The sequence below is a fragment of the Triticum dicoccoides genome, chromosome 2A, assembly GCF_002162155.2.
Source record: "Triticum dicoccoides isolate Atlit2015 ecotype Zavitan chromosome 2A, WEW_v2.0, whole genome shotgun sequence".
Lineage (NCBI taxonomy): Eukaryota > Viridiplantae > Streptophyta > Magnoliopsida > Poales > Poaceae > Triticum > Triticum dicoccoides.
The window spans coordinates 442432327-442453541 of NC_041382.1; the positions used below are offsets into that span (position 1 = coordinate 442432327).

At 46.4% G+C, this 21215-nt stretch overlaps 1 protein-coding gene across 1 annotated transcript; it reads left to right on the top strand.

The window, feature by feature from the left end:
* Nucleotides 1-7966: 7966 nt before the first annotated feature.
* On the top strand, nucleotides 7967-9421 carry LOC119354830 (WRKY transcription factor WRKY51-like). Its single transcript, XM_037621577.1, has 3 exons — nucleotides 7967-8684; nucleotides 8792-8917; nucleotides 9020-9421. Exons 1-3 carry the CDS (start codon nucleotides 8026-8028, stop codon nucleotides 9174-9176), a joined length of 942 nt encoding a protein of 313 aa, XP_037477474.1. The 5' UTR covers nucleotides 7967-8025; the 3' UTR covers nucleotides 9177-9421.
* Nucleotides 9422-21215: the final 11794 nt, after the last annotated feature.

The window sequence follows — 21215 nt, forward strand, 5'->3', positions numbered from 1 at the left end:
GTTTTGAAAAGACAGATTTTATTTGTGGCCGTCAGGAAAAACATCAAACAAATGACAGCTCACAAACATCGCATCTAACGTAGGTATATAACAGGGGTTTGGTCTTCTAAAGGTCAATAAATCTTCAACGTCTCCAAACTCTTCAAGCCTTGTTCATGCCTCCAATGGCTTCTTCCGATCATGGTTGTCTTTCTCAAGTTCTTTTGCCAGATCAACTCTGTTGACGCGAAGTCTCTCGTGATGTCCTTTAATATTCTGGAGTTGCGTACCAAACTTCTGGTTTCAACATCCTTCACATGAACCACGGTCCTACTGTCCTTCAGTTCCTGACGAATCTCCGGTATCTCGAGGTTTTGCTCCTCCAGCTTGGCTACTTCAGCTTCTTGGACCTAAGTTCTTCATGAAATGCTTCCTTGTCAAAATACAGCTTCCTGCGGGTCCGTCTTAAAATTCCTGATGTAATTCTCCAGATCCTGGTGATACACCAACTAAGGTTAAAACTGCATCCTTTGCTGATAGATGCTCCATCAGCCTTCTACCATCCAATCATTCCGAAGAAATGCATGCTTAGCTCAGCTCGGTGACCATAGTATCAGTGGCGATGACATCACGGATAACCGTGTTTCTACCCTTGTCATTGCCATGAGCTATCTTCCATAGTTGATATCTCCTGCCTTAGGGTTTTCTTGACAAAACTTTGAGGTTTTTAACTCTCCATGCTCGGTCTTTCTCCGATACACCTTGATCTCAGGTACTGACGGCTTCCTTAGTCTGCCAAGTTCCATAAGGGGTGCCTTCCTAGGTCATACAAATCTTGAAAATTCTACAAGGCCTTCAGATTCCCTAGTCTTCGGAGTCTTCAACCGTTGTAGTTTCCATCATTATAATATATGGTAAAATCCTCTTCATTCCGATGTGGTCTTAGTGGTCCCATATCTTGTACTTCTTGGAGTGGTCTCATCAGCCGAATCTTCGAGTGGTCAAAAAAATGAAAAGGGGTATGGTCTCACTAAAAGGGTATATTTGAATAAGCTCAAAATAGAAGAAAGGTAAAAGATCCTTTTGAAAAGAAAGTTGTAGAGAAAAATCGTTCCTATGGGCTTGCCAGTTTCTAGGGGTCACGTCCTATAGTCAACATGTGCTCTGATACCATCTTGTAGTGACCCGACCCAAATGGATCAAGTCTCTGTGCTTAAGTGTCATCCCTGGATCGGTATGCTGACACACACAGTACTCAAGGATTTATAACAGAGGTAAATCACATGTATAAAGTAACGTAAATACTATTACCTCAATCCAAATAGCGGAAGTAACAAGGTTGTGGATTCCCATCAACACCAACGGCAAAGTTGAGTGTAGAATTCGTAACTCTAACGTATCACTTACTCGTCATAAGATAATCCTGCAACATGAGACGTTGCAGCCACAAAGGGTCAGTACATTGAATGTACTGGCAAATTCACATCATAGAGAGAAATGATGAACAATGGCTATCTCTACATGCATATTTGGCTGGTGAAAAAGCTCTATGGTTATAATGTTTTTGCGAAAAGCCAATTTTTCCCTACTGCAAAGGAATAAATTTTTTTATTTAACTATCATGGTGGTTGTTGAACATTGAGAATGGTTGACAGCATTCTCAATCCCAATTAAGTAACATCATTAAACCCAACAAAATTAATTTAAAGTAAGATGATGAGATTCACATGATAATCCAAGTACTAGATACTCAAAACGTCCATAACCGGGCACACGGCTAATCATGATTAGTTTATACACACTGCAGAGGTTTGCGCACTTTTCCCCACAAGACTCGATCTCCTCCGTTGGATTTCTCGCACTACATGGTGTTTGAGAAACGGATGACCGAGACATAGTCTTTCAGAAGCGTTTGCACCTTACGATGGGTAGACCGTACCACCTACAACCCCTACATCTGCTAGTCTACCACTGTAAGAGTTCACACGACTTAATCAACTATGCTAGAGCCCATAATAGCTTGTGGCTGCACATGGAAGTTTCTAGTATGAATAATCTCATGATCCCTTTGAGCCTGGGTGGTGGTCCATAAAAAACAGGCAATCCTAGAATACCCAGGTGCCTAGACAGGCAATCGCTGGAATACCCAGGTGCCTCAATCCACCCAGATGTGTGTTAAAATTGCCACCTTAAGTAAACCATTAATTAACAATCTCACATCTGTCATGAAATACTCTCAAACCCAATCCACGTCTACGAGCATAGCATGGCAATATAAGCATAACGTAATAGTAACTCCCAAGGTTTGAATGCAGGGCAATAGGTTCCTACCTCATCAACTACTTCCCAATACCCACATGTTATCAATCCTCATGCAATGTTTGAGGGTGAAACTAATGCATAAAAACTGGGTACGAAAGTGATATGATCAAAGTGTGAACTTGCCTGCAATGTTGATGAAGATGATTCGCACTCATAACTCTTGATAGTTCTACTCGTCACACTCCGTTTAATCTATCGTGAGCAAGCAATATTAACCACACATAAGCAATCACTCAGAAGATCGGGAAGAACGAAGAAGACAGTTCGGAAAACATCAAAACCAAGCAAATAACTCTTGCAACATAAAACAATTTCTAACAGTACTAAAATTATGTGAATTTGGCCTTATCGGAAAGTTTAGGTCAAGAGCTTCGATTTGCAAAAAGAATCAACTAAATCGGAGTTATAAAACTCAAGTTATGATCAAAAAAAGTTTGAATATAAATCTAAACAAAAATTTGAAATTTCAAAATTTCAAAAAGTTGATGTGACAGGTTCACTGGATAGGTGAAAACAAGACGAAGCTATAGGCGCTGGTTTCATCTAATTTGGATAAACGAGTGAAAAGTTATGGCTATTTGAAAAATCAGGGCCAAGCTGTTTTACGAAAGAAAAATAGCTATGGTTAAGGTCTAACGTATAAATACGTAGACTAATTGTTAATCTAATTATTCTATCATATTAGTCTAAAATTAATAAACAACGGAAGTATAAGGAGAAGAAAAAGACAAAGAAAGATACCTTTATAAGGCAGAGAAAAGACGACTTTGGAGAGAAGAGACAATTTCGAGAAGTCGCGCCGGAGAGGAGAAATATATTTTTCTTAAATGAATCTGGTCACACCAAAATATTGATTTAACCTGAATCGGATGATTTTTGGAGGCTCTATGGGTCTATATTTATTGGTGGAAAAGAGGCTTAGAGGTCAAAGGCTAGGCAATATGAGACTAAACATAGATGAAAATATATGAAACATAGATGAAAAGAGGTGGCTCGCATGGGCCTAAAGGCCTTCGGCCGGCCGCACGCGCACGCTGCGGCTCTAGTTTTTTTAAACAAAATCGGCCTAAGAAAGAAAAAAAATGAAAAGGCTGGTTGGCCCTGGCCCATATAGGATAAAGAAAAAGAAAAGATAGGGCGCCCGCTGGTACTATGATGCGCACGTGGGCGACAGTTAGTTTCAGACGCGTGCGTAGTTTTTGTTTTTTTTAAACAGAATGCGATAAACTGAAAAACGAAAATAAAAATAAAACTTTATATAGGCATATTATATATCAAAATTTTCAGAAAAAGATTTTCTACAAGATGAAGATTTTCCTAGCATTAAAATATTCACACAAATTCAGATAATTGAAAGAGTGCTACTGGTCTAATAAAATCCAATAAAAATCATTTTAGAAATACCAGAATGAATTCAAATTTATTTATCTCCAATTTTCTGATGTAGGGAATCATGTTACCCTATTTTCCATATATTTTATTTTTTGAGAAAAATAATTTGAATAAAACTCAAATAACTCCAAATTGAAAATAAATTCAAAAAGGACTTTAAATGTGATCTTTGAAACTCCCAACTCATATTTCATAATTTGAAGAAGTCATTCTATCTTCTCTCATGAAAATCATTGAGTTGCATAAAGTTTCAGAATTGGAAATATTTTCCAAATGAAATTCAAATGTTTTCAAAAACCCTTGTCATTTAAATAAATGGAAGAAGTCATGTCATCTTCTCTCGAGGGTTTTGTATTTGAAAAGAATTTGAATTCACGGAGATCAAAATGCAAAATGAAAGTTTGGGAAAGTCCTTTTATTCCCTCTCATTTAACTTTCAAAAAGTTACAAATTTCACTCATTTTCAGTCAATCAATCAAACAGTCAATCAAATCTATCTATTTAATATAAGATTCCAAAATTTAGAATTTGTGATGTTACACTCAGGAGGAGCCTGCCCCCATGGGCCAGTAGGCTGTGAAGTCGTTAGCCCTCGTCACGCCTGAGAAGAGCCTGGAGCCTCCGGTGCCTCGAGCCGACCACGCCACCGCTTCCTTGGCCACAGAGCCAGCCGACGTGCTAGCACTGCCTCCTCGTCAGGCCCTCACGCTCGCGAAATGCGGCCCCTTGATCAGGCCCGGGGCCTTGGACGAAGCCTACACCGTGCTCGGCCGGATCCAGGCTGACCCCCAAGATGCAGACAAGTGCCTTGCGAGGGAGCGCTTGGGGCTTGTCTCGGGGTGGCTCCAGGCTGACACAACCACCATGACGGCGTGGGGCAGTGCCGAAGCCGCCACCATGGAAAGCAGGAAGGAGGTCGCCGAAGCCAAGGCGACTTGCGATGCTGCGCTGGCCGAGGCAGCGTCTGTCGTGAAGCGTTGTGGTGAGGCGAAGGCCATTCAGGAGGAGCAAGCCACACACGCATAGCAGCTTCAACAATGGGAGGAGGACTTCAAGGCCCGCGAGGCGAAGCTCGCTGATCGTGATTCCATGATGTCCAAGGTGATTGTTGATCAAGCCGCGGAACGCGAGCGTCTGACCAAGCTGAAGGAGGAGGTGGTCGAAGCCCAGACATCCCACGCCAAGCACGTCTCCAAGTTGAGGGCCCAACTGGGTGCCAGGGAGAAGACTCTCGTCGCTGCCAAAAGGAAGGCGGCTCCGGAGCGCGACGCCTTCCTCTCCCTTGAGCTCAGGGCTCGCCAGGGGCTGTAGTCGATCCGCAAGGGAGGCTTCAAGGATCCGCTCGTGCCCCCGAGGGCGGTTACACAGGGCTCTCCTCCAGGCTTGTCGAGGAGCTCGAAGGTGCTGCCGCCAAGGTGGACTCCATCCTGGAAAATGAGTGTCGCTCCCTCTTCTCCGCGGCGGCGATGCGCGTCTTCAGCCACCTCTACCTTCAGGATCCCAGATTCAACTTCGATGTGGTGGTCGGCCCGGTTGCTCCCGAGTCCCGTCCGCCACTGCGGCGGCCGTGGAGGGCCATGTGGACGTGCTTCTGAAGAAGTTCACCTGCATCCCTGACGTTGAGCCCCCGACAGTGGAGGCAAGCGACGGCAGCGATGTTGATGACGAGCTCGCCGCGACTGGGACAAGCGGGGACGACGGCCATGGCGACGATGACCCCTCCTCCTAGATTTTACCCATGCAACACTTATCATGCCCCGTGGAGGCGTAAGACTTTGTTTGAATTTGTAGAACATTTGGTGCCTATAATAACGGTTTGGACTCTGTGATTTCCTTTTCGTGCTTAGTGTCCTTCTTGTTTGCCTTTGTGCTCTTCGTCGGCAGGGCCCAGCCCCGTGCATACCTCGACCGCCGTTGGGACGTCCGGATGCCAGGATGAAACCAAGGGGCGAGGGGGCTGCGTGACTAGTGAGGCCCCTGAGTCATGATGCTCAGGGGTCCCCCTTGACGTGCGAGCAACCTCATGAAGGAAACATGGGCGGTGGGGAGGTTAATCCGGAGCCCTTCATACCTTTCTTCACCAACCTTCGCCCGGGGGGGCGCGAGAAGACTAGGTACCAGGGACCTCGTGAGGTGGTGTGTGCTAGGCCTGGCCTGAGCGTAGCCCCCGTGTCCAGTCCCCTCACGCGTGTTTCCCAGGGGAATGCTGTGTGATAGGGCCGCGTGAAGAGCCGAGAGGCTATCCTGAGGTTGGTGCAGCCCCTAGGGCGCCCTCAGTTGTTTATCCACCAGTGCGGAGCATGGGGCTTCCACTTGGGCGTGGGCATAGTCGTTGGTCGACCGTGTCTTTTGCCAGCGCGGAGCATGGGGCTTTTCCACTTGGGCGTGGGCATAGTCGTTGTTCGACCGTGTCGTTCGCCAGAGCGGAGCATGGGGCTTCCACTTGGCGTGGGTAGGGAGCTCTGTGTTAGAGTCTCCGAGCGTGTACAACCCTATTTCGTCCATACGCGTGTCACGGCAGAACTGGAGGAGGTGTATCTGGGAACTCGTGAGCCAACGCGGGACTCACGAGGCCCTACATCAAGGCGGGTTGCGCCTGAATCTTCTGGCGCGGAGCATGCTTACAAAACCTATGTGATGGGGGCGACCTGCGCCGAATGAACCTCCGGAGGCTATCGCATGAGAAGGCCGAACACCAAGGACCCCAGGAGGTGACGTGAACGGGACCGGCCCGCTAGACATAGCTCGGTCGCTTGGATTTATTGACGCTGCAGGGAAGCACCCGAGCATAGACGTCGTGCCCAGTCTTCTCATGCAACAAACCCGGGGAAGGACACTCGGCGCGCTGCTCCTGCGACGGCGAAGCGCCGAACTGCGGTTGTACGAACCGAGCCGTGCGCCCTGACTCACCCACTCTCGATTAGCTCACGCGAGGACAAGGCACCAAGGACCCCGGGAGGTGACGTGCACGGGAGCTGGCCCGCGAGACAGAGCTCAGTCGCTTGGATTTATCAATGATATTTTTTTTCCTTTTGCGAGAGGCACGACCATGCCTTTTGCGAAAGAAATGCGTGCCTCCACGAGAAATAAATATGTGCCTCTCATGAAAGGAAAAAAACACGTGTTTTTCTATTTTACGAGTGGCACGGGCGTGCCTCTCGCGTAAGCAAATTCGTACCTCCACAAGAAATAAAATTGTGACTTTCGCAGGGAAAAAAATAAAATATACTTTTTTCATATATTTTTTGTCCAAAACCTAAGAAAAACCGAAGACCCAAAAAAATTCATCTAAAAGCCAAAAAAGACCACAAAAAAATAAAAATGAAAGACAAAATTCAGAGTGAGCGTCCATAGCGCGACACGTGGCCGTGGCTGAGAGCGTCAAGTGGCGCGCTCCGAGACCACCTCAAATGACCTTGCGGGGGTTTGTGAAGGAGTACTCTTTAATTACTCGTCTTAATCACTCGTTGGGTGAAATTCAAGGCATCAGTTGGGTTGGTCTAAGCATTTCCTTTGGAGACCAGAAATGCCAGGACGCGCAAAGAAAGTCAGAGCTCATGATTCTTTCGTTCTCGAATTGAATCCACGAACCAACGGCATTTCCATTCAGGCATTAAAGTCCAGCATTGACTTTTCGTCACTCCCCGTCCCACACGATATGCCAAATCAGACGTGAATGAAGAAACAACAAAGCAAAGTCTCTGACAGGTCGGTCACGAGACCAGCACAGCATCTCACATCATTGGCACCATTCACATAACTGTTTCACGTAGTATTTCAGTTTTTGGGGCGAAAGCGTCACGAGATTATCGTGTCATACAAAGTCTCCTCTTGCAAGTTGTGTATGTACAGTGCAGGTGTAGGATGTAACAGCAGCACTGACAACTGGGTCAAATTAAGTTGTTTTCTAGCCTGGGCCCGGGTGTCCGTGAGCCGTGAGGCGGAAGCGTTCGTATGCGTAGCGCCAGGCGGCCGCTCGTCTTGCAGTTGGAACCAACTGGTCCCGATTGTGCCCCCGCCACGCGTAGCGCTGTTCCATAGTCAACTTCCTCTCTCCATCCTAGCCGTCCGTACCATCCAACGGCGGGAGATGCCCACCGGCAAACACCCGGTAAGCCCGTCTCTCTTGCCCGGGAAGCACAGGATCCCGGCCGTCGATCGGGCCTCTGCTTTGACCCGAACTGGTCCACCATCTGACCACCACCCGCTGCTCCCGGTTACCGCCTCGCCTTCTTTTATAATCCGACCTTCCTCGCGTCTCCCTCACTTCTTCTTCCTCCCCCATTTCCGTTGTCCGGCGAGCACCTATCTTATCTTGGGAGGGCGGTCGCGATGATGACCATGGATCTGATTGGAGGATACGGGAGGGCGGACGAGCAGGTGGCCATCCAGGAGGCGGCGGCGGCGGGGCTGTGCGGGATGGAGCACCTCATCCTGCAGCTCTCCCGGACAGGCACCAGCGAGAGCTCGCCGGTTGGGTCGTCGGAGGCGCCGGAGCAGCAGGTAGACTGCCGGGAGATCACTGATATGACCGTGTCCAAGTTCAAGAAGGTGATTTCTATCCTCAACCACCGCACTGGCCACGCCAGGTTCCGGCGCGGGCCTGTGGTGGCGCAGTCCCAGGGCCCCGCCGTGTCCGAGCCGGCGCCGGTGAGGGCGTCTTCGTCGAGGTCCATGACCTTGGACTTCACCAAGGCGTCTTCCGGGTACGGAAACGACGCCGGGTTCAGCGTCTCGGCCGCGAGCTCATCCTTCATGTCGTCGGTGACCGGTGACGGGAGCGTGTCCAACGGACGCGGGGGCGGGTCCTCGCTGATGCTCCCGCCGCCACCTTCGGCCAGCTGCGGGAAACCGCCGCTGGCGTCCTCCGCGGCATCCACCGGCGCCGGTGCCGGGCAGAAGCGCAAGTGCCACGACCACGCGCACTCAGAGAACGTCGCCGGCGGAAAGTACGGCGCCTCCGGTGGCCGCTGCCACTGCTCCAAGCGCAGGTTAGTAGTCTAGCAGATTCGATTCACCCAGCGATGGATTTCGTTGTTCCGTTCTTCGTCTGCCGGTGTTATCCATGTTGCTGAAGAATGAATGATGGAACCGGCAGGAAATCCCGGGTTCGGCGGATGACTCGCGTGCCGGCGATCAGCTCGAAGGCGGCGGAGATCCCCGCGGACGACTTCTCGTGGCGCAAGTATGGCCAGAAGCCTATCAAGGGCTCCCCCTACCCACGGTGAGGCAGCATCCCTTCCCTCCACCATGTGTGACCATAGTAATCTTGGAGTTTGGGCAGTGAACTAACCACCAGTGAACTTGCTGGGTGATATGCATGCAGAGGTTACTACAAGTGCAGCACGGTGCGCGGGTGCCCGGCGCGGAAGCACGTGGAGCGCGACCCCAGCGACCCCTCCATGCTCATCGTGACCTACGAGGGCGAGCACCGGCACACCCCCGCGGACCAGGAGCCGCTCGCCCCGCTACCGGAGCTCTGAAATCTCTTTGCCATTACCGTCGTCCTCACATGTTAATTCAACTTAGCTTATGACCATGTTCCCTTCGTGACTGCTAGCTACCATATATTACTACTAATAAGTAAGCACTAGAATTTCTTTTTCTTTTGGCCGCATCGGTTTAGTCGCACTAAGCATGTTGTAAAAGAACATGTGTAGTTGGAAGCTTTGAGCTTTGAAGAAGAAAAGGTGCGTGGTAGACAAGAGAAAGAGAAAGATGTGTTTCAGAGTTGGGTTTGATCCTCCCGTGGCTCGGGTTCTGGGGGGTCAAAAGAGGGCGGTGGTTGAACGGGCAAGTGCTTTTGGTCCCGGGTGGGGCCGGCGCGACAGGGACGGGTGGGGGAAAGCGGTCAAGGAACGCGGCAGGTGGTCCCTCTCGGCGCCGCTGGCGTCGTTGACTCGTGTTGCTCCAGCGGTGCTCTGTTCTGCTCGATTATTGTTTGTTTGCTTGCTTGGGCTCGTTTGGCGTGCGGTGCGGCTGGCTACGGCCACACCCGCCAGCCAGTGTGGACGTCCGGTCGATAGCGTCTTGGTTGGTTCGCCAACGGTGTCGTTGAAAATCGGGCGTTGAGCTTTAAAGCTGTTGCGCGGTGCTTTTTTCTTTTTGCGGGCAGTGCTGTTGCGCGGTGCTGATAGTGGCCCTGTTTGGATAATCTAACTTAATTAAAGGTTAGAGTTAGATTCTAACCTTAAATCAACCCTAAACTAACTTTAATCAAAGAGCTGTTTGGATGATAGAGTTAGATTGATAATAAATATTCTTTCTCAATCATTTGACTAATTTAGACCATGTTTGGATGGGAGGGGTAACCTTTTTTTACTAATTTTTTTAGTGGGCCTAAGAGAACTAAATCAAATAAGCTCCTCTAGTGTGGGCTAGTTTTTTAGGGTGGGTTAGATCAAACTAACCCATCATGTTTGGATATTTTTAGGTTATTTGAGCCCCAACTAACCAAAACTAACTCTAACTTAGGGATCCAAACAGGACCAGTGTTGAATTTCCTTTCCTCCATTTAATTTAATACTAATGCTATATAGTGTCCGTCCGATCATGCAGCACTGCTGCTGCTGCGACCTCATCTAAAAACGCCGGGAATTTTACAGACTAAGACTTAACCAAGTCTTCGTCAAATGATATAGTATATAGAAAAACTAAGAGAAAACTTTTTGTACGGATCTTCATATAAAATCAAAGGACTATAGCATCAACTGGGACATGACGAAAGTCTCAGTCGACTATATACAACACTACCTTTTTATAGTGAGTGTTGTAGTGTCAAAACACTCTTTTACTATGAGATGAAGAGCATTAGTTAAATATATAAATAATAGCACTAGGTTCCTGCTAATTGTTTGTCTGTGACGCTGTCGACTGTCGTTTCACATAAGCCGGCATCGAATTCTTCAACAACTTTGAAGGGAGACTTTGGATTACACGATAAAAACAATAGGTGAAATGCTGACAGCAGTTGCACTTCGTGTTTTTCTTTTAAACAAGAAGTAGGCGCCCTCTTTGACTCACTCGATCCCATCTTTCCTCCTCATCTCTCCATGTGACGTGGGGTCACGACCTCCATGACTCGTTCCAGTGGCCGTGGCATCTTGTGCCTCGTCCTGTCCTCTAGTAGTATTTTTTCTGGTGGGGTTGGCTTGGCTTTTTGGAGTGCTGCGGTTAAGACTTGGTCCGATTTTGCTTGGATATGTTGCGGAAAAGGCATGGAAAGAGGCGGGGACTATCAACGTGGGTGGAGAGTGAGCCAAAGTCAAAAAGGGCATCTTTTCGGTTCATATGTTTCTATTGTGTGTTGGAGGGAGGTGCAGGTGGATTTGTTCGGTTTCGCGCGAATGTGTGCCCTGTTTCTACTCCCACCAACTTGCTGGATCTTCTACGGTGCCAACAGCACGCACGCACGCACGCTTATATCTCTACTATATACTACTCCATCCGTTTCAAAATATAAGTCTTTTTAAAGATTCTAATAGGTGACTATATACAAAGCAAAATGAGTGAATCTATATTTTAAAATATGTCTATATATATCCGTATGTTGTAATCTATTTGAAATGTCTAAAAAGACTTATATTTCGGAACGGAGGGAGTATATACTACTTTAATTAAAAAGAACGTAAGGTTTTCATTTCATCTTATTTCCAACACCCTTCATCCAACCTTCCTTGTATGATAATAAATCAACTTAATTTACTTATCTTGTAAACCAGTTCTATTTTAATTTACTTACCAAACTTCAGATCAAAATATAAAGTAATTCATGGGCAAAATTTAATGATCATTTATTTACACAATCACATTATTATAGACAGGTAAATCACAAGCCAACACGGTAGAAGATTTATATTTCGTTGCAACGCACAGACATTGTTCTAGCACACACAAAAATATTGAAGACTTGTGGCGTGTTTTGGTAGCATCCACCTTTTTTGCCGTCTTGCATATGTGACCTAGTTGCGCCTGATGGAGTGGATACATGGTAAAAATCATGTTGTGCACATAGTTTGGTAGTCTGCATCCTCTTTAGCCTGGCTGCAACGGAACACATGCATAGTGTTTGTTTATGGGCTTGTTCTAGGCAACACATGTTCGGTTAGATGCAACAAATGTTGTCCGGTAACCTCCCTTCAGAGTTAGCACACCCACAACCACGACATAGATAAATAGGCAAACCACAAACCCTTAACTCAAGTTATAAACACACAGTTAAACACGTAACAGCTACGACAAAGGCTGAGACAATCCACGCAAAAAGTCTTAGGTACAGAGTGGACTTCCCAGGCATCCATGGTAAAGGCCTCGTCGTGCTTATTGCACATGGTCATCCACTTGACGCCCTCTTCGTCAAAGACAACCACCTTCAGGGTGTCGGGAGTCCCCAACTGGAAGGTGATTGATGACCCACAAGTATAGGGGATCAATCGTAGCCCTTTCGATAAATAAGAGTGTCGAACCCAACAAGGAGCAGAAGGAAATCACAAGCGCTTTTAAGCAAGGTATTTTCTGCAAGCACTGAAATTATCAGCAATAAATAGTTTGATATTGTAACAGGCAATAAGTAGTAATGGTAACAAAGGTGCAGCAAGGTAGCCCAATCCTTTTTTAGGAAAGGACAGGCCGGAACGGTCTCTTATAATAAGCAAAGCATTCTTGAGGACACACAGAAATTTCATCTAGTCACTTTCATCATGTTTGTTTGATTCATGTTCGCTACTTTGATAATTTGATAGGTGGGTGGACCGGTGCTTAGATGTTGTTCTTACTTGAGCAAGCCTCCCACTTATGATTAACCCCTCTCGCAAGCATCCGCAAGTATGAAAGAATAATTAAGATAAATCTAACCATAGCATTAAGCATATGGATCCAAATCAGCCCCCTACGGAATAGCGCATAAACTAGGGTTTAAGCTTCTATCACTCTAGCAACCCGTCATCTAATTACTACTCCACAATACATTCCCTTAGGACCAAAGATGGTTAAGTGTCATGTAGTCGACGTTCACATAACACCACTAAAGGAAACAATAACATACACATCATCAAAATACTGAACGAATACCAAATTCACATGATTACTTATGACAAGACTTTTCCCGTGTCCTTAAGGACAAAAGTAACCATTCACAAATCATATTCATGTTCAAGATCAGAGGGGTATGAAATAGCATCGAAGATCTGAACATTTAATCTTCCACCAAATAAACCAACTAGTATCAACTACAAGATGTAGTCAACACTACTAGCAATCCACAAGTACCAATATGAGATTTTGATACGAAGATTGTGTTGGGGATCGTAGCAGAAATTCAAAATTTTCTACGCATCACCAAGATCAATCTATGGAGTAATCTAGCAACGAGGGGAAGGAGAGTGCATCTACACACCCTTGTAGATCGCTAAGCGGAAGCGTTCAAGTGAACGGGGTTGATGGAGTCGTACTCGCCGTGATCCAAATCACCGATGATCCTAGTGCCGAACGGACGGCACCTCCGCGTTCAACACACATGCAGCCCGGTGACGTCTCACATGCCTTGATCTAGCAAGGAGAGAAGGAGAGGTTGGGGAAGACTCCGTCCAGCAGAAGCACGACGGCGTGGTGGTGGTGGAGGAGCGTGGTACTCCAGCAGGGATTCGCCAAGCACCGCAAGAGAAGAGGAGGGAGAGGGGTAGGGCTGCGCCAAGAAGGAGATGTTCTCGTGTGTATGGCAGCCCAAAACCCCACTATATATAGGGGAAAGGGAGGGGCTGCGCCCCCACCTAGGTTTCCACCCCTAGGGGTGGCGGCCAGCCCTAGATCCCATCTAGGGGGGCGGCTAAGGGGGGAGAGAGGGGGGCGCACCACTAGGTGGGCCTTAGGCCCATCTGAGCCTAGGGTTTCCCCCTTTTCCCTTCTCTCTTCGCCTTGGGCCTGGTGGGGGGGGGGGGCGCACCAGCCCACCTGGGGCTGGTACCCTCTCACACTTGGCCCACGCAGCCCTCTGGGGCAGGTAGCCCCACCTGGTGGACCCCCGGGACCCTCCCAGTGGTCCCGGTACGTTACCGATAGCACCCGAAACTTTTCCGGTGACCAAAACATGACTTCCCATATATAAATCTTTACCTCCGGACCATTCCGGAACTCCTTGTGATGTCCGAGATCTCAGCCGGGCTCCGAAAAACATTCGGTAACCACGTATATCTATTCCCTATAACCCTAGCGTCATCGAACCTTAAGTGTGTAGACCCTACGGGTTCGGGAACCATGCAGACATGACCGAGACACCTCTTCGGCCAATAACCAACAGCGGGATCTGGATACCCATGTTGGCTCCCACATGTTCCACGATGATCTCATCGGATGAACCACAATGTCAAGGATTTAATCAATCCTGTATTCAATTCCCTTTGTCCAGCGGTATTGTACTTGCCCGAGATTCGATCGACGGTATCCGATACCTTGTTCAATCTCGTTACCGGCAAGTCTCTTTACTCGTTCCGTAACACATCATCCCGTGATCAACTCCTTGGTCACATTGCGCATATGATGATGTCCTACCGAGTGGGTCCAGAGATACCTCTCCGTCACACGGAGTGATAAATCCCAGTCTCGATTCGTGCCAACCCAGCAGACACTTTCGGAGATACCCGTAGTGTACCTTTATAGCCACCCAGTTACGTTGTGACGTTTGGCACCACCCAAAGCATTCCTACGGTATCCGCTAGTTGCACAATCTCATGGTCTAAGGAAATGATACTTGACATTAGAAAAGCTTTAGCATACGAACTACACGATCTTTCTGCTAGGCTTAGGATTGGGTCTTGTCCATCACATGATTCTCCTAATGATGTGATCCCGTTATCAACGACATCCAATGTCCATGGTCAGGAAACCGTAACCATCAATTGATCAACAAGCTAGTCAACTAGAGGCTTACTAGGGACATGGTGTTGTCTTTGTATCCACACATGTATCTGAGTTTCCTATCAATACAATTATAGCATGGATAATAAACGATTATCATGAACAAGGAAATAACCAATTTATTATTGCCTCTAGGGCATATTTCCAACAGTCTCCCACTTGCACTAGAGTCAATAATCTAGTTCACATCGCCATGTGATTAACATTCATAGGTCACATCGCCATGTGACCAACATCCAAAGAGTTTACTAGAGTTCAATAATCTAGTTCACATCACTATGTGATTAACACTCAATGAGTTCTGGGTTTGATCATGTTACTTGTGAGAGAGGTTGTAGTCTACGGGTCTGTCACATTCAGATCCGTATGTACTTTGCAAATCTCTATGCTATATTTGGAGCCATTTCAAATAACGGTTCTACTTGGAGCTATTCTAAATTGTTGCTCCATTATACGTATCCGGTATCTCTACTCAGAGCTATCCGGATAGGTGTTAAGCTTGCATCGACGTAACTCTTTATGTCGAACTCTTTATCACCTCCATAACCGAGAAACATATCCTTATTCCTCTAAGGATAATTTTGACCGCTATCTGGTGACCTACTCCTAGATCACCTTTGTACCCTCTTGCTAGACATGTGGCAAGGCACACATCAGGTGCGGTACTCAGCATGGCATACCATATAGAGCCTATGACAAAAGCATAGGGGACGACCTTCGTCCTTCCTCTTTCTTCTGCCGTGGTCGAGCTTTAAGTCTTAACTTCATACCTTACAACTCAGGCAAGAACTCCTTCTTTGGCTGATCCATCTTGAACACCTTCAAGATCATGTCAAGGTATGTGCTCATTTAAAAGTACCATTACGCATTTTTTATCTATCCTTATAGATCTTGATGCTCAATGTTCAAGTAGCTTAATCCAGGTTTTCCATTGAAAAACACCTTTCAAATAACCCTATATGCTTTCTAGAAATTCTACATCATTTCGGATCAACAATATGTCATCCACATATACTTATCAGAAATGTTGTAGTGCTCCCACTCACTTTATTGTAAATACAAGTTTCTAATAAACTTTGTATAAACCCATAAACTTTGATTACTCCATCAAAGTATATATTCCGACTCCAAGATGCTTGCTCTAGTCCATGGAAGGATCGCTGGAGCTAGCATACCTTTTAGCATCCTTAGGATCGACAAAACCTTTCTGATTGTATCACATACAACCTTTCCTTACGAAAACTGGTAAGGAAACTTGTTTTGACATCCATCTGCCAGATTTCATAAATGCAGCTTATGCTAACATGATTCTGACGGACTTAAGCATCGCTACGGGTGAGAAAATCTCATCGTAGTCAACTGCTTGAACTTGTGAAAAACTCTTCGCCACAAGTCGAGCTTCATAGACGATGACATTACCGTCCACGTCCGTCTTCTTCTTAAAATCCACATGTACCTAACAACCTTATGACCATCAAGTAGTTCTTCCAAAGTCTACACTTTGTTTTCATACATGGATCCTCTCTCGGTATGGCCTTGAGCCAATTTTTGGAATCCGGGCCCACCATCGCTTCTCCATAGCCCATAGGTTCATCGTTGTCCAACAACGTGACCTTTAAGACAGGGTTACCACTTAGAAGTTGTACACACCCTTGTCAACCCATGAGGTTCGATAGTAACTTGATCTGAAGCTCCATGATCATCATCATTAGCTTTCTCTTCAACTGAGGCAGGTGCCACAGAAACATTTTTCCTGTGCTGCGCTACTCTCTGGTTGAAGTAAAGGTTCAACAACCTTATCAAGTTCTATCTTCCTCCCACTCAATTCTTTCGAGAGAAACTTTTCCTCGAGAAAGGACCCGATTCGAGAAACAATCCCTATTGCTTTCGGATCTGAGACAGGAGGTATACCCAACAGTTTTGGGTGTCCTATGAAGATGCATTTATCCGCTTTGGGTTCGAGCTTATCAGCCTGAAACTTTTTCACATAAGCGTCGCAGCCCCAAACTTTTAAGAAATGACAGCTTAGGTTTCTCTAAACCATAGTTCATACGGTGTCATCTCATCGGAATTATGTGGTGCCCTATTTAAAGTGAATGTGGTTGTCTCTAATGCCTAACCCATAAACTATCGTGGTAATTCGATAAGAGACATCATGGGATGCATCATATCAAATAGGGTGCAGTTATGATGTTCGGACACACCATCACACTATGGTGTTCCAGGCTGTATTAGTTGTGAAACAATTTCCACAATGTCTTAATTCTGTGCCAAACTCGTAATTCAGATATTCATCTCTATGATCATATCATAGATATTTTATCCTCTTGTCACGACGATCTTCAACTTCACCCTGAAATTACTTGAACCTTTCAATAATTCAGACTCGTGATTCATCAAGTAAATATACTCAGCATCTGCTCAAATCATCTGTGAAGTAAGAATATAACGATATCCACTACATGCCTCAGCACTCATTGGACTGCACACATCAAGATGTATTACTTCCAACAAGTTGCTTTCTTGTTCCATCTTGCTGAAAACGAGGCCTTTCAATCATCTTGCTCATGTGGTATGATTTGCATGTCTCAAGTGATTCAAAATCAAGCGAGTCCAAAGATCCATCAACATGGAGCTTCTTCATGCGTTTTATACCATTGTGACTAAAATTGCAGTGCCACAAGTATGTGGTACTATCATTACTATATTATATCTTCTGGCATGAACATGTGTATCACTACGATCGGGATTCAATAAACCATTCATTTTAGGTGTAAGACCATTGAAGGTATTATTCAAATAAACAGAGTAACCATTATTCTCCTTAAATGAATAACCGCATTGCGATGAACATAATCTAATCATGTCCATGCTCAACGCAAACACCAAATAACAATTATTTAGGTTTAACACCAACCCCGATGGTAGACGGAGCGTGCGATGTTTGATCACATCAACCTTGGAAACTCTTCCAACACCTATCGTCGTCTCACCTTTGGCTAGTCTCCGTTTATTCTGTAGCCTTTTATTTCGAGTTACTAACACTTAGCAACCGAAACGGTATCTAATACCCTGCTGCTACTAGGAGCACTAGTAAAGTACACATTTAATATATGTCCAATACATACTTCTGTCAACCTTGTCAGCCTTCTCATCTACCAAGTATCTAGGGTGGTTCTGCTTCAGTGACCGTTCCCCTTATTACAGAAGCACTTAGTCTCGGGCTTGGGTTCAACTTTGGGTTACTTCACTAGAGCAGCAACTGATTTGTTGTTTCATGAAGTATCCCTTTCTTGCCCTTGCCCTTCTTGAAACTAGTGGTTTTACTAACCATCAACAATTGATGCTCCCTTTTGATTTCTACTTTCACGGTGTCGCGAATAGCTCAAGGATCATATCTATCCCTGATATGTTATACTTCATCACAAAGCTCCAGTAGCTTGGTGACAGTGACTTTGGAGAACCATCACTATCTCATCTGGAAGATTAACTCCCACTCGATTCAAGCGATTGTTGTACTCATACAATCTGAGCACATGCTCAACGGTTGAGCTTTTCTCCTTAGTTTGCAAGCTTAAGAAACTTGTCAAAGGTCTCATACCTCTTGACGTGGGCACTAGCCTGAAATCCCAATTTCAGTCCTTGGAACATCTCATATGTTCTGTGATGTTTCAAAAACATCTTTGGTGCCTCAATTCTAAACCATTTAGCATTACGCACTGAACTATCATGTAGTCATCAAAACGTGTATGTCAGATGTTCGCAACATCCACAACCAACATTCGCGGGTCAGCTCACTGAGCGGTGCATTAAGGACATAATCCTTCTACGCAGCAATGAGGACAATCCTCTGTTTACAGATCCAGTCCGCATAATTGCTACTATCAACTTTCAACTAAATTTTATCTAGGAACATATCTAAAACAATAGAACTAAAGCGTGAGCTACGACATAATTTGCAAAGTCCTTTTGACTATGTTCATGATAATTGAGTTCATCATGAACTCCCACTCAGATAGACATCCCTCTAGTCATCTAAGTGATACATGATCCGAATCGACTAGGCCGTGTCCGATCATCACGTGAGACGGACTAGTCATCATCGATGAACATCTCATGTTGATCGCATCTTCTATACGACTCATGTTCGACCTTTCGGTCCTCCGTGTTCCGAGGCCATGTCTGTACATGCTAGGCTCGTCAAGTTAACCTAAGTGTTTCGCATGTGTTCCGAGGCTATGTCTGTACATGCTAGGCTCGTCAACACCCGTTGTATTCGAACGTAAGAATCTATCACACCCGATCATCACGTGGTGCTTCGAAACGACGAACCTTCGCAACGGTGCACAGTTAGGGAGAACACTTCTCTTGAAATTTTAGTGAGGGACCATCTTATTTAAGCTACCGTCGTTCTAAGCAAATAAGATGTAAAAACATGATAAACATCACATGCAATCAAATAGTGACATGATATGGCCATCATCACTTTGCTCCTTTTGATCTCCATCTTCGGGGCTACATGATCATCATCGTCACCGGCATGACACCATGATCTCCATCATCATGATCTCCATCATCGTGTCTTCATGAAGTTGTCTCGCCAACTATTACTTCTACTACTACAGCTAACGGTTAGCAATAAAGTAAAGTAATTACATGACGTTTATGTTGACACGCAGGTCATAAATAAATTAAGACAACTCCTATGGCTCCTGCCGGTTGTCATACTCATCGACATGCAAGTCGTGATTCCTATTACAAGAACATGATCATCTCATACGTCACATATATCATTCATCACATCCTTTGGCCACGTCACATCACAAAACACTTGCTGCAAAAACAAGTTAGACGTCCTCTAATTGTTGTTGCAAGTTTTTTACGTGGCTGCTATAGGTTGCTAGCAAGAACGTTTCTTACCTACGCCAAAACCGCAACGTGAATTGCCAATTTCTATTTACCCTTCATAAGGACCCTGTTCATCGAATCTGATCCGACTAAAGTGGGAGAGACAGACACCTGCCAGCCACCTTATGCAACTAGTGCATGTCAGTCGGTGGAACCGGTCTCACGTAAGCGTCCGTGTAAGGTTGGTCTGGGCCGCTTCATCCCACAATGCCGCCGAATCAAGATAAGACTAGTAACGGCAAGTAAATTGACAAAATCGACGCCCACAACTACTTTGTGTTCTACTCGTGCATAGAAACTACGCATAGACCTAGCTCATGATGCCACTGTTGGGGATCGTAGCAGAAATTCAAAATTTTCTACGCATCACCAAGATCAATCTATGGAGTAATCTAGCAACGAGGGGAAGGAGAGTGCATCTACATACCCTTGTAGATCACTAAGTGGAAGCGTTCAAGTGAACGGGGTTGATGGAGTCGTACTCGCCGTGATCCAAATCACCGATGATCCTAGTGCCGAACGGACGGCACCTCCGCGTTCAACACACATGCAGCCCGGTGACGTCTCCCATGCCTTGATCCAGCAAGGAGAGAGGGAGAGGTTGGGGAAGACTCCGTCCAGCAGCAGCACGACGGCGTGGTGGTGGTGGAGGAGCGTGGTACTCTAGCAGGGCTTCACCAAGCACCGCAAGACGACGAGGAGGGAGAGGGGTAGGGCTGCGCCAAGAAGGAGATGTTCTCGTGTGTATGGCAGCCCAAAACCCCACTATATATAGGGGAAAGGAAGGGGCTGCGCCCCACCTAGGTTTCCACCCCTATGGGTGGTGGCCCGCCCTAGATCCCATCTAGGGGGCGGCCAAGGGGGGAGAGAGGGGGGGCGCACCACTAGGTGGGCCTTAGGCCCATCTGAGCCTAGGGTTTCCCCCTTTTCCCTTCTCTCTTCGCCTTGGGCCCTAGTGGAGGGGGGGCGCACCAGCCCACCTGGGGCTGGTCCCCTCTCACACTTGGCCCACGCAGCCCTCTGGGCAGGTAGCCCCACCTGGTGGACCCCGGGACCCTCCCGGTGGTCCCGATACGTTGCCGATAGCACCCGAAACTTTTCCGGTGACCAAAATAGGACTTCCCATATATAAATTGTTACCTTCGGACCATTCCGGAACTCCTCTTGATGTCCGGGATCTCATCCTGGACTCCGAACAACATTCAGTAACCACGTATATCTATTCCCTATAACCCTAGCGTCATCGAACCTTAAGTGTGTAGACCCTACGGGTTCGGGAACCATGCAGACATGACCGAGACACCTCTCCGGCCAATAACCAACAACGGGATCTGGATACCCATGTTGGATCCCACATGTTCCACAATGATCTCATCGGATGAACCATGATGTCGAGGATTCAATCAATCCCGTATTCAATTCCCTTTGTCTAGCGGTATTGTACTTGCCCGAGATTCGATCATCGGTATCCGATACCTTGTTCAATCTCGTTACTGACAAGTCTCTTTACTCGTTCCGTAACACATCATCCCGTGATCAACTCCTTGGTCACATTGCGCATATGATGATATCCTACCGAGTGGGCCCAGAGATACCTCTCCGTCACATGGAGTGACAAATCCCAGTCTCGATTCATGCCAACCCAACAGACACTTTCAGAGATACCCGTAGTGTACCTTTATAGCCACCCAGTTATGTTGTGA